Source organism: Patiria miniata, unplaced genomic scaffold, assembly GCF_015706575.1.
Source record: "Patiria miniata isolate m_02_andy unplaced genomic scaffold, ASM1570657v1 HiC_scaffold_21, whole genome shotgun sequence".
NCBI lineage: Eukaryota > Metazoa > Echinodermata > Asteroidea > Valvatida > Asterinidae > Patiria > Patiria miniata.
In genome coordinates, this window is record NW_024037060.1 from 3,440,655 (window position 1) to 3,454,987 (window position 14,333).

The 14,333-nt window shown below is 40.9% G+C and overlaps 1 protein-coding gene across 2 annotated transcripts; it reads left to right on the forward strand.

Moving 5' to 3' along the window:
- Positions 1 to 8,980: 8,980 nt before the first annotated feature.
- On the forward strand, positions 8,981 to 13,011 carry LOC119729601 (phosphatidylcholine transfer protein-like). Of its 2 annotated transcripts, XM_038202229.1 has the most exons (6): positions 8,981 to 9,205; positions 9,997 to 10,114; positions 10,296 to 10,375; positions 11,053 to 11,224; positions 12,034 to 12,101; positions 12,542 to 13,011. In XM_038202229.1, the coding sequence occupies exons 1-6, from the start codon at positions 9,086 to 9,088 to the stop codon at positions 12,650 to 12,652; spliced, it is 669 nt and encodes a 222-aa protein (XP_038058157.1). In that variant the 5' UTR covers positions 8,981 to 9,085; the 3' UTR covers positions 12,653 to 13,011. The 2 variants fall into 2 exon arrangements, with proteins under 2 accessions (XP_038058157.1, XP_038058158.1); XM_038202230.1 differs by lacking the exon at positions 12,034 to 12,101 and having other exon boundaries at positions 12,542 to 12,673.
- Positions 13,012 to 14,333: the final 1,322 nt, after the last annotated feature.

Here is a 14,333-nt window from a genome sequence, read left to right on the forward strand (position 1 = left end):
AGCGGCGGGCCCGGCTCATAGTCGAGGGACGGGAGTAGTGTGAGCATGTGTGGAGCAGGTTATGTTGGTCACGATGTGTCGTCTAATCCTATAGAATAGTTTGTTCAAAGACCGAGGGAGAGGTTTCGGTCTCGCGCAAGCGACTCCTGAGCTTTGTTTCCGAATACTATTGTTCACCAGCTTCTTTGCAGAGATCAATTCATTGGTTTCACCGAGGAAGAGTTGCTTTCATAGATCAAGATATGGTCTTTGTTTCACGACGGGTGCAGCGCACTCTTCGTACGAGTCCTCCGTTACGTAACTTTTTTGTTCAAAACGTAAACTTATTGAAATGTAAATGGAAGCCTTCGCATGTTCAACTTCTCGTGATACAAGAGCGAATGGGGCATATACCGTCTATTTACCTGTGTTTGGGCGGTGTAGGCCTGTTGCATGTTAAGAATGATACGGTATTGAAACCCGGAAGTGTCTGCATGTCGCCCAAAAGACCTAAGACATAATGACGTCACGCTTTGTTTACATGTGCGCTTTGCTACGAGAGCCAAAGTTGAATCGGAAGTTGGATATAAATCTGGTGAAATTAATACTGCAGCTCAAAATTAAAGCAATAAGAATGTGTTATTTACGCTCCCTGTAAATGCTATTATTTTGATATTCTTTGGACAATGTTTTTCTCCTTTTTTCTTTAAATGTACCCAATTAGGCCTATCTTCTAGTTCTTTCTTTATCGCTGTTTTTCTTTGCAGTACTGCTCAAAGTATGTTTATTCCCCAAAGTATGTTTATTAATATTATTATTTTAATTGGAGGGGGGCGTCCAAATAAGTAGCGTTTTATTTCAGGTTGCGTTTGCGCACATAACAAACAGACCTGTCGAGCAACTGAACTGGTTTCCAATCCATTCTCGAACAGGGTGTTGGGTACCAACCTATATCATGTCTTATATATGCAAAAGTGAAGAACATTTATAATGCTAAAAAATTTGCGATTTCACAATGAAATGTTTTGTTGTTGGGGAGCGAGTACAAGCCGAAAATTTCACAGGTTCAATTGTTAAAGATGCGTCCCCTCGCTGCGTTTCACCTCGAAAATTGACGATTAGAAACGGACTTATTTCTTCGAATTATTGGCTGTCATATATTAATTCAGCTCACGCAGGTCGGGTTCATTTGTGTGCAAAATGAAAACTCCTTTTTCAGAGGGTTGAAGACGCCCAAAATTGGAATAAAAGAAAATTTTCTCGTTAAAATAAAAGAAACACATCGATAACTAGTTAGCCTTGATGAAAAGGCATGTAAACAGCACGGGTGTCATCTTTAATGTCGTTTACCCCATAAACCGTGCACACCCGCGGGGGTTGCCTGCGGAATACGAAAAGGTCTTGTAAGTGTCTGTCCAAAGAAATTTCGAAAGCTGCACCCACCGGCGGGCGGCGGGTGGCAGGCCGGTTCACCGTACGGCGCGTCGTCACAATACCTGGTTTGTTGTAAGACTGCACAGAGAGGTTTTGGTCTCGCGCGAGCGACTCGAAGCGTTGTTTCCGAAGGATCAAACCACATAATGCATGCACAATGGTTCACCATAGAAACGTTACTTCATGCTTTCATTTACTTTTGGGTGCAACGGACTTCTCCCCCGTTACGTAATTGTTTTGTGAACGCGAAGTCGCCAATTCAGGTTTCTCCGCTTTTGTTCCAACATCGCGATACAAAGAGCGAATAGGGCACACACCACTTTACCCGATCAACCTGCATTTACACGGTATTCGGGTCTGTTGCATTGGAAGCGAGATACGGTATTGAAACTAAACAGAAACGCCCCAGAAATTACTCTTTCCAAGCCCCTCCTTATATCGAACAACCTACAGTTCATAAACTGGACAGGGATGTGATATGTTAATAACTTCCGCAAGAGCTGATGAATTATGTTTTTATACCAAAATATGATGACCTTTAAATTTCCTGAATCAAAAATTTTGTAAAACACGAATCGATGACTTCGATCGCATTATTGATAACGAGTTGAAAACTCAATGGAATTTTACTCAATGAGAAAAAAGTCGGTTACAACCAATCGGCTCTGTCAAGATGCCACAGATGAATAGGGACATACATACACAATGGCGGATGGGGGGGTGGAAACAGGGGCCATACCCCCCCCCCCCAAAAAAAAAATCACTAAAACCATATCTTTTGAAGATGACGTCGCAAAAAGGCAGCCACCAGCGTACAATGTTAAAAAAAAAAAACATTTTTTCGGGGAACAAAAAAAAACGTTTTGGCCCGCCCTAAAAAAAACCCCACTGTGTCCTGATACATTCGTGAGTGCGAGACCAGTACCGGACTGAACGATCGCGCGATTGCAATGAACAATTGTTGGTTGCAAGAAGTGAAACAAAGGAAGAATAGTTTGAGTGAGGGGTGGTTCCTCCATCGAGAGTGCAGTCGAATAGGCAATTCGGCGTCACAATGAACGCGCTAAAAACATTACGTAACAGAGTGCGCTGTCAATAGTGTAAACGCCCGATATTGGATAAGAAAGTAAGGTGCGTTTATCGAATTCCTTGGTACTGTAGTGATTGGAAGGAATTCGAGTACATTGTTCAATGATGAATATTTGTGGTGATACTCTCAGTCAATTGAGGGCACTATTTCAGTTTAACGGTCAAGCCTACGCAGGTTTGGTTGGGGGTTAAACGTACGAAAAGTAGTTCGCAGATAATTAGCTGTTTCGGCGACGTAGTTTGCCGATACAGCTCCTTTTAATTACGTGCGTTCATACTGATATTAAAGATAGATAAAGGGATTATTTGCTGTTGTGATTAGAAAGAATTGTTTGTGATTACATAACAAGTGTACAGTGTGCAGTGGCGATCAGTTGTGCGATTACCTTTAGCTGACTGAGGGCGCTATTCAAGTTTAACGGTCAAGCCTATACGCGCAGTTTGTTTTGGGAGTTGAACGTACGAAAAGTAGTTCGCGTATAATTGGCTGTTTTGGTAACGTCATTTTTCGCCAAAATAGTTCTAGTTGCGTGTATTTCGTGTTAGGATTCAAAAAAGCAACCGAGGCATTTCTTTTATTCTCATTTGTAACCGACTCTAATTATAGGCTCCCAACCAAGGGAAAAACCTAGAACCTCTAGATCCATATTCTTGGTAATGTAACAAATGAAAAATATATATATATACATTAGATTCTGTAATCAGTCTATGTTACCTACAACTCTCCAAGGTGCAGAACCGTGCGTTTGAGACACCCATGCGCCAAATCAAAGCTTATTTCATAATCTTATATTTTCTGTTTTATTTTTGTGCATTTATCCTATAACGTTTGGGAGAAAATTCCATCAAATGATGTCATTCCGAAAAAGTAGTCCTGTGGCCCATCACCATTTTGCAAAATGCATAGGCGCTCCATTGCAAAACAGAGCAATTTTTGGGCCCAATTTCATGCAAATATCACAGAAACACGAGCTCACACTCCTGTGTACGGCTTTCACCCATTTTGTTTTAACATCAAGTTCAAAGCCCTCAACGGTGTCCACTCTGCGTTTGTAACTCACAAACGCCTTGACCTCTAGTTGTGTTTGAAATGTTAGTACATGTAGGCCTACAGCTGTTACATAAGTTCAGGGTTCGACTTCAGCGGTGGCCCGCTAGCCTAAGTAGCCCGGTTGGCGAGTGAAAAATTATTAGGCTACGGCAAAGATGAAAGGACTGGAAGAAATAAATCATTCAATTCACAAGCAAACCTGTATCACTTTGTGTCTAATTTTAATATTTGTTTATGGTCAAATTATTAAAACACTGACAAGAGTGCCTCATGATACATGTTTTAGGCTATATGTATGCACATTCTTGTTTATAAGACACTCTTTAGTAACCGTCCCACACTCTATAAAAAAAAACACGCAGGCTTGTAAAAATTAAAGGGTCTGTTTTAGTAACCCGGCTGGAAAAAATAATAAGGGCGAATTTATTTTAAAAAAAACCATTTCGTTTTTACTGTACCTTATAAAGCCGCGACATTGGTAAAAATAATAATGGGATAAAGAAAAACAAAAAGTTATGTGGTGTTGACCAAGCATTCAGGGGTCGCGATTGGTTACCAACTCCCATATAGGACTCTTCCTGGGTCTCGGATTCCCCGGCCCACCACACCTCCTTCCCTATCCATCCATGTAACCCGGAGGGCCAAGCACCGTTAAGGGAGGAAACGAGGCGACACCCTATGCCTTGCTGCCGAGACAGCAAAAGAGCCCCGTACCTATGAGTAGATGCATAACCTGGACTTCGCAGACAGTCCCAGCCGGTGACTTAACTGATTGAGCTAAGGTCGGTTGGTATTTGACGGCGGGAAATTAAGACTCTTAAGTAAATGATTGAGCGCGTGTATTGAAAACCAAAAAATGCACCGCGGTCCGTTTCGAACCCCGGACCCCGCGGTCTGTGGACGATGACTCGTACCACTAGGCTGTTGTACATACAGTCTTCATACTCAGAGTCTTAATATATAGTTGGAAACACTTAGAGGATTGTCAGCTCCAGTCTGCGCTTTGCCTTCATACATGCATGTAAAAAAGAACCCTCTAAACTTCGAAACTCCCGTCATAAACAAATGATTTAAATGTCTTGTAAAAAAAACCGAACCTGTTTCATGAACATGCACTTTGGCTGAAATTATGTATTCGTATATGCGGTACATTCGCCGTATTTCCCCCCCGCAAAGTATCGGACTATTCCAATACCTTGTACTCTTCAATCCATTAATTTTGTTTCTCGGAATTTCGATGTACATCACTCTACTAGGCAAGCTATTCATCTCCATCCGTCATTTACTGCTTCTTTTGCTTCAAAAATACGAGGGAACCGAGTGATAGTACTCTCCACTGATCCCTGAAGAATTTTCTATATTTTTACAAGTCTATTTTGCTGAATGTTTAACTTGATATATCTTACTATAGTTTTCATATCTTCATAGGTTTATTTCTTCCGCATTACGATCGCTGACTTTTTATATACCTAAACGTGGATATGATGACCTTTTTATTTCTTGAAACAAAATTTCCCCCGTTTTTCGCAGCTTTGTGTAATAGCGAGTTGACAAACTCAAGTTTTACTTGGAGAACATGCATATTGAACTTGCTGGAATTTTACTCACTGAGTAAAAAAGAAAGAAAAGAAATGGGTAATTGGTAATTTCTTTTTTTTTTGAGAGGGGGGGGGGCATTTCCCCCGTTGGCCCCCGCCCGGATCCGCCGTTGCGTGTGTATGTCCCTTTTCACTGTGGCATCTTCAATGACAGAGCCAAGGTTTTTACCAAATTTTTTTCAGTGTGACGTCGCAAAAAAGGCAGCCATGCATGTTACGTACAGCATTAAATTTCAGCCACCATGCAATGATGCCATGAAGAGTCCTAGTGCCCCCTTGCTTTTCATATCGAATTTGGGGCGGAACATTTTGGACCCACTTTTTCGGGGAACAAAATAATGTTTGGCCCACCCTAAAAAAAACAACCGCTGTGTTGTGGATTTCGCCTTATACAATGTGTGCGAGACCAGTACCGGTACTGAACGGTCGCGCTACGTGAAACGAATGGTTAATTGCGAGAAAAGAAACAAAAGAATAATAATTTGAGAGAGGGGTGGTTCCTACATCGAGAGTGAAGTTGAATAGGCAATTCGGCGTAACAATGAACGCGCAAAAAAAAAAAATTAGGAACAGAGTGCGCTGTCAATAGTGTAACGCCCGATATTGGAAGAGAAAGTAAGGTGTGCACACCTGTGTTCGAATTCCTTGGTATACTGTAGCAATTGGAAAGAACTCTATTACCGAGTACATTGTTGAGTGACGATTTCTTGTGGTGATACTCTCAGTCAATACAATTGAGGGCACTATGCAAGTTTAACGGTCAAGCCTACGCAGGTTTGGTTTAGGGTAAAAGTACGAAAAGTAGTTCGAGCAAAATTAGCTGTTTCGGCGACGTAGCTCGCCGAAACAGCTCCTGCTAGTTACGTGTGTTCATATTTGGATTAAGATAGATAAAGGGGTTCTTTGCTGTTGTGATTAGAAAGAATGGTAAATGATTACATAATAATTGTACAGTGTGAGTGTGCAATGACGATCGGGTTGCGTGATTACTTTTAGTTGATTGAGGGCGCTATTCAAGTTTAACGGTCAAGCCTACGCGCAGTTTGTTTTGGGAGTGCAACTTACGAAAAGTAGTCCGCTCAGAATTTGCTGTTTTGGTAACGAAGTTCCCCGAAACAGCTCTTTTTAATTGCGTGTGTTTCATATTAGGATTAAAAAAATAGGAACCTCTCCATTTCTTTTATTCTCATTTCTTATTAACCCTAATTGAATGAGCGCGTGTATAGGAAACCAAAAAATATGCAACGACGTCCGTTTCGAAACCCGGACCCAGCGGTCTGTGGACGACGACCCTAATTTAAAAAAAAAAATTATCCGACTCCTTCCATTCTTGAGCTGCGTTTTTGGTCTCATGGGGTGAGTATCAACACTTTAATCCAAAAAGCGCACCTGTGCGCGACATGTTAATTAAACTCTTAATGTTTGACTTTTTACCGAAGTCCACTGACCCACTTGATCCGACCTAAAGAATGGCCATTTCAGAACTATACTCCCCGACATACCACAAAACCATTTGTGCTCAAATTGGTATTGAAACTCCACCTAGCTGCCAGATTAATAAGTCGTCGCTTATAAAGTCATAACATGTCGAGTAAGGATGTGAATCCCCAACATAGATTTTTCAAAAACAATGATGGTAAACTTGAAGTTGAAACTAATGTACCAGAATATGGGAATAACATATTGACGACGGTGTTGCGTTGAAACAAGATACGAGCCAAGAAAGTTGGTTGCGCGAATATTTGTAAGCGCAAATTTGGGGTACTCTACGATACTTACGAATCATTACGAATCTTTTGTTTAAAGAATAGGACGGCACGCTCAAACAGGGTCATGATAGATTTACAAAAGATCGATACAAAACCCGCTCGCATACAATTTTGCCGTGATATTATTTATACTAAATACAAGTAGGCCTACATTCGATCAATGCTTAACTTTTTGTATCATTATTAGAAGTAAGGTAATTCTTTAGGCCTAATGTTACAACATGACGCGTGGACGGTTTCCAAACTGGAAGTTCCAACACTGCACAAAATAACAAAGTACTTCCTAAACATGCCTTTTCTTTATGTAATGGGGTGTTTTGTGGCTTTTTTTGGGGGGGGGGGCAAAATATGATGCCAACTACGGCTTCAGCTTATGGGTGCAGACCGGTATAAAATATAGTTCGAAAAGTTCCTACAAATCACAATTTGTGTACCCTGAAATACTTTGCTATATAAGAGAATTTTCTGGGCCATGAACTTGAAGGTTTAAAAAAAAGCGGGCCCCGGACCCCACGCCGTAAGGGTTTCGAGTTGTTGAGGATATAATACACTTATCCACATTAAAATTAAAACATTGTGATCATTTTTAATGTTGGTTCTGTAGCGATAAACACGCCCCTCATAGCATCGGACCCATTACACGTATACTGTACATACCGTGTATAGGCCTATTTGCACAAAAACCTGAGTTGGTAAAACGCGGAACTCTTATTATTGAAGGTCTTCCCGTGTGAATTTTTCACAGAAAAAAATCACAGGAGTTGTTGAGGATATAATACACTTATCCACATTAAATTAAAACATTACAGCCCTTGCTGTACTTTAAAGCCAGTATTTAATCTTTATTTAGTGTTATATTCCTAGTTCTGCAGAGTTCCGCAGAGTTCTGCACGTCTGCAAGTTCCGCAAAATACCCACGCCCCAAAACAGTAATATAGCTGATTGACCGTACAACTTCAACAGCGCCACCAATAGGCCACATCACGCACGACCGCACAAGCGCATACTCGTGGATCGTGGGCGTGACTAGGTTGTGTAAAGAGGGTGTTTTTAATATTGAAATAATATGCTGACACTTTTTTCCAAATTAAAATATGAAATCTGCCGCAATTCTGTCTCTGCCATAAATCTTAATCGCACCACTTTGTTCTCATAATGCCATTTAAGCACATCTCCTTTTTTTTGTTCTTTTTCCAAACACAGAGTTTTTGGCGTTTAGGATCAAGGGGGGGGGAGCAATTTTTTCCCCATTCCGGTAAAGCCATATTTCGTAATACGCAAGCGTCGTACGTCAAACATATATCACGTGAATGGATGAATATGTCACCTGAGTGTGAATATTAAGTTGTTATAGCCTATACATGTATTCCACGGCGGTCGGTTGCAGGCTGTGCTACCAGATGACAACTGACATCGAAGTTCGTGAAAACAATCCCCTGGTGGCCTTGGGTACCGGGTCAGGTCAATGTCAATATAATCCCGGCGCGAACTGGTTAAAAATCCGAGAACCATTCCTTTACAACTGACGCATGCGCAATTTTGCATCTTATGGTCATCGACTAGTCTTGGCTACAGAAAAAGTAGTACTCCGCAGCCAAATTGACCAATCAACAGCTTAGTCCACATTTCTGATCGAAATGACGTCAACAATCTCTGAAGTCTAGTCCGATTCGGTAGCTGGCGTGTGGGGGTCACATAAAATTTGCATCATGCGTCGGTTACTAAGGAGAGGGCTCCGTTGAACAATGGATGATATCCCCGACTACTAAAAAAATATGTGTGTGAATTTTAAAAAAAAATCATGCCTATCAAAAAAATTACGCACGCCACCCGCCCATCCTTGGCATTGTTACGCCCCAACTATAGAATCAGTCCCAGTATTATACATTGTCGAGCCCACATGTATGTGGTCGAGCCGCGGCCACGCCCTGAAAACTAAAATGTGCAGCATTTGACAGGACATGAAACCAGTCTAACAAAAAACTTTTTTTGTCTGGTATCCTGTTCATGTAATAGTTTTTCTTCGTTTGACAAACGAGAGTCACCAGACTTAAATACCCAAGCATCAACATTTTGCGTTTGGCAACAGTACTGTAGCGGCGCTCGGGTTGATATTGGAATGAGAATAGTAACTTAAATGTAAGGGATTTTCCGGAAGAAAAACAATGAATTTTACGGACGAGGAATTCGAGGAGGCCTGCCGTGAGTTAGAGAATCCTGCCATTAGCGAATATGAGTTTTTCGTGGAATCTGCGGGTGTACAGATCTATAGAAAATATCGGGAGGTGTGTACAAATTTTATGGCACTTTGCCGTCATTTGTTAGGGTAGCGGTCCTTGGTCCTTGCCTTGGAAGTTGGAGTTGGATAAGTGATTGTGTGAAGTTACGGGTCCTGTAACTATAATAATTAATAGAACAAAAATCCACTTTTTATTGGACGTACCAAAGTTGTTTGCGACATTTCAAACCAGCATGAGTGTCATGGATAGAGGGCAGGGTTTTAGTTTTTTAGGGATTTTTGTTTGTGAAACGATGATATTTAAAAGATACGCAACATGAATATAAAGATTACCCCAGTTCTAGGGGTAAATAAAGATGGTTTAATTATATTCCCATGTAGGTCTATCTGGTTCGTTAGTAAAAAAGTCATACCCCCACCCGCACCACTAGCGCCCATTGGATAAACACTCAAGGTGTGTTAGCGTCTGGTTCCAATGGTTCGATGCTACTTAGTGTGCGGTGGGCATGGTTTAAACTGAACTGATGTCACACGAATGAACTGGATAGATCAGAGAAGGCCTCCATAGAAATAATATTCAGTGCAGCTGGTGCCAGCAAAATATCCACTTTAAAAAAAATTCTCAATTTTCCTCCAGACGGGGTCTGCTGGAAAAATAACGGGGATGTTCACAAAAATAAAAGAATGTATTTCACATTATGTTCCAAAAAAATATTCACCTAGTTAACAAATTGATATTGCTCAAACCCTCAAGATGTAAATAAATTTGAGAATAATACAAACAGGAGCAAATTGAAACTGAAATTTTTGCTGTATGCATGTATCTTTCCCCCCCAGAATTCCGGTCTTTATGAATATAAAACTTTTGGGACTTTGGATGGTGTTGGACCTGCAGTGTGTTCCCAGGTTTACTGTGATCTGGAGTACCGTAAGAAATGGGACGGATACGTCAACAGTAAGTCTCAACATGTTCACTTATACTAGATTGAGAGTTGATTGTAACATGGAGTTGTGGGTGAGTAGGGTTGATTGGAGCGTGTGTCACTATAGCCCATTAAACTTTGTTTAAAAATTCCATATTAAATTTTTTAGACTTGCAATGTAACCTTCATCTCTATTCTATTGTCTCTGTGCAGAATTGGAACAGTTCACAGAGGGCGGCAGACAGGGTATCTATTGGCGAGTCAACTTCCCATTCCCAATGTCATCCAGAGATGTATCCTCTTTCTAAAAATTGTAGGAAAATCGAATTTAACATTTTTTACAAGCATGTGTGCAACCACCTTGCTCTATGGTGCAACCCAACAAAAAGAGCGACAAAAATGACCACAGCTAAAAATCTTGAATGATACGATTTTTACAAATACTGCAGTTGTTGCACAGTTGAAATGATTTTGAACAGTCAACATTTATCCTGACATTAGTGAGTAAAGTCTGTCACGAGCCAATATGGCTCATCAGGCTGGTGCTTAATTATCTCCGGTTGCCTTGGCATGAAATGACTGAGATATTTCTACTCCCCTGGACGGGATGCCAGTCCATCACAGGTTACTCCGCAGCTAATGCTGGTACCCATGTATGCTCCTGGGTGGAGAGAGGCAAGTGGGAGTAAAGCGGCTTGCCCAAGGACAAAACTTATGGCCAGCAGCTGGATTCAAACCCCTGACCCTTTTATCATGAATCATGAACCCTAACCACTAGGCTACACTTCCCCCCCCCCCCCATACGATGTCAAACTGAGTGATATGTCAAAATGAAGATCAGAGTAGGATCTGATTACTGCATTAACTAATGAGTGACTAAATGCCCTCAAGACTCGTTATGTAGGATCTTGTTGAATATTTCTTTAGATTTATTCTGTTAATGTTGAATTCCTTGACTTGCGTCACTCAGTATGTCTATATTCGAGAAACTAGGGAGTTTGATATCGGAGGCCAGCATATATGGGTGATTTTGGGCCGCAGTGCACCGTTTGATTCAAGGCCCCCTAAGTCCGGTGTTATCCGTGTGGACGACTTTGAGCAGAGCATGGTCATCACAGCAAATGGGGAAAGTGGCTCAAAAGGTAAAAAAAGTTACATTTATTGAAAAAGAAATCACCGCATTGTCCCTAGTATTTCGACAAAATTTTCTAATCCTTTCCAAAATGTTTCAAAAAATTCAGGAAGATTAAAGGGAATGTACATCATTGGCTTTTGCTGTAATTTTCAGAAATGAACTATTTGAGGGGTTAGTATAATAGATCAAATATTGTTTAACTGACATGTTTGAAGTTTTGTGTTCGTAAATGCTTGAAAAAACAAGAAAAACAAAAATGTTTCAGTAGTCTGGTTCCCTGACTCCACTAAAGATAAAATGGATCAATTTATAGATGTCGGAAAATTGTAAGGTAAGGGAACCAGTCTAGCTGGCCTGCAACCGTTCATGGACATGTAACCAATAACAAACAAAATTTGGACTGAAAAAAAGTTGTAAATTTGGAGCAGTAGTTGAAAAATAGTTAGGTTTTTCTAACGGTGGTCGGCCGACCACCGTTGGAAATGTATACAAAACTACAATTTTCTTGAAAATGACTTGACACCAGGTGCCATAATTTTACAGGATGCTTTAGACTGTCATTTACCAACATCCAAGTAAGGTATTTCGTAAAAACTTGGTAGTTTTATTTTTCGATGTTTGCAAATGTTGTATATTCCCTTTAAATGTGCAAGAGGACAGATGTCGAATGGTTTTGTGCTACTCATGGCAATCATTTTTTTTAGTTGACTGAGAGTCTGTGGGTGTTGTCAGTTCAACAAAGAACATTTGCATTGAGGTATCAAAGCACATTTTGGCTATCCTTGTTTATGGCTATTGGTTTCATTTTCTCCTCAGCATTCATGCATTACTATGATGACCCCAAAGGGATGATTCCAACGTGGGTAATCAACTGGGCGGCCAAAGTAAGAATCTTTAAATTATTTTAACCCTTCAACCTCTGGCGACGCCACATTGGCCACAGTTGATGGGGCTTGGCACAGTGTTGATTCCAGGCTTATGAGCAACACCAGAGGAATGCCTAAGTCGTGGTTTATTTGAATACGTGTAGCTCGTGACTTGGCTTAGGACTAGATAACTTGTGATGGTCATGTGAGCACCTGTGAGGACCTGTGAGGCTCAACTACACGACTAGAATTCATTCCCAACTTGATTGTCGGGGCCTAATAGGTACACAGGATCAGAAGCAAATCACTCACCAACCAGAAGCTTAATTAAGCAATTAAAAACAAATTTTGTGGGTTTTTGTCAGAAATTGGAAGAGAGAGATAACCCTTTTGTTATAATATAAGATAAAAAAAGTATTTCTTTTCCCCTATTTTTTTTTTTTTTTTTTCCCCCAAAGACGGGAGTTCCTGGTTTCATCAAGACTATGAAAGTTGCATGCAATGGTTACCCAGCTTACCTGGAGAAGAAGACTAAGGGTAAAGGAGCGGCTGGTAAAGAGACTAGCTAGCCCAGATGCTGCGGCAAGGGATCACTGCTGCAAGGCCTGGGATTTGTTTTGTTTTTAAGTGACTTAAATCATAGCTTAAATTTACACAAAACCTCAGGAAATAAGGTAAATACTTAAGTTTTCTATTTTAGGGAGTCATGTTACACAAATTCTATAATTTCAACCATAATTTCCAATATTTCCATTTTGTAAAATGTTTTGAATTATGAACATAGAGTCTTTGCATTCAGGCTGAGTTAGGGGGCAATGTTACTTGTATGTACATGTATAGGCATGAATAAACCTTTTGTGCTTTCAATGTTAATAAAATTAATATAACAAAAAAATGCCCTCTGTCATGATGCCTGCAAAGCACCAAGTTATGCGGGACATCAACAGTGGGAAAATTGGAAATATCACATAAATTGCCACAAAATGTGGGCATGGTATTTGTTGTTGAGACACTGCCATCATTACCTCAGAAAGCTGCATCTAAGGTTATTGCATTTAATGAAATATACAAGTGCAATTCTAGAATAAGGGAATTCATTAAGCAATAATCTCTGTTAACTTTTCAGAGGGAGTGGAAAAGAGGAGCATTTAGTACATGCGTCCAATTTCATTAGACCGATCCAATGACCCATTAGTAGGCTTGAGGACAAGTCACTACTAGACAGTCGCGTTTTGTCAGTTGGCGCCCCCAAGGTCTGCTACTATAGTACAGCGCTGTTTATGGTGTTTATTATCGCAGTAATTGCAGAATACCCCGCCACTCGAAGATCACCCCCTTAAATTCAATGGCTATGCAGTCGAAGGAGCTAGCAAAAGTCCAAGTCCAAAGTAGGTCCCCCACAGTGGCTACGCAGATACGGAGTGGGATTGAGTCGGGGAGGGGCAACAGAGGACGCTATTTTCCCTTTTTTTTTAAATCCTCCAAGGGGATGAATCAGCACGGGGAGGATCGGAAAAAGGGCTCGAGTCCAAAGATAGCTCCCGTGGAGTGGATACGGGGATACAGAGTGGGAAGTGCATGGCGGTGTGTTGTGGGTGAGCAGCAGTCGAGCGTGACTTCGTGTCCGCATAGCCGGCTACAAATGGGATAAATGAGTGGCAGGGTATTATGCAATTGTGCCTTATTATCATATGATGGGTCGATGTACAGGCATGTTGGGTCGAGGATGCACACACCGTCCCCGCCCTGAAGTGCCATACTGCATGCAACATACACGTACCGTGGGACGGCATGGTGTGGGTACCTGTCCATATCGCGGTGCAAGGTGGGGGAACAAAACCCGAGGGTGCACAATCAAAATTGTGCGGCATTGGCCAAAACATCAAGGGGTGCACAATCAAGACTGTATGTGATTGGTCAAGGGGTGGGGCTTAATGCAAGCATGCAACGTTTCCTCGGATCTGCTGATATCTTTGTGTTTTACTTCTCATGAATGCCATTACAAATTGAAAAATACTGCATAAAGTCTTGTTGAGTTTGGAATTTCCTTATTTTTTTTTTAATTCCCAGTTGCACGCCCTTTAATGGATCAGTGTAATACTTGCCAAATAACATTATAAGTATGACTGCATTTTAGGCATAACATTAATAATGTAATACATGTATAACTTCTTGGTAGCTGCCATCTTTTTCAGGGATTGCCAAAAAAAGTTTGAGCAAGCCAGATTCTCACAGTTTTCTTCCCAGTGC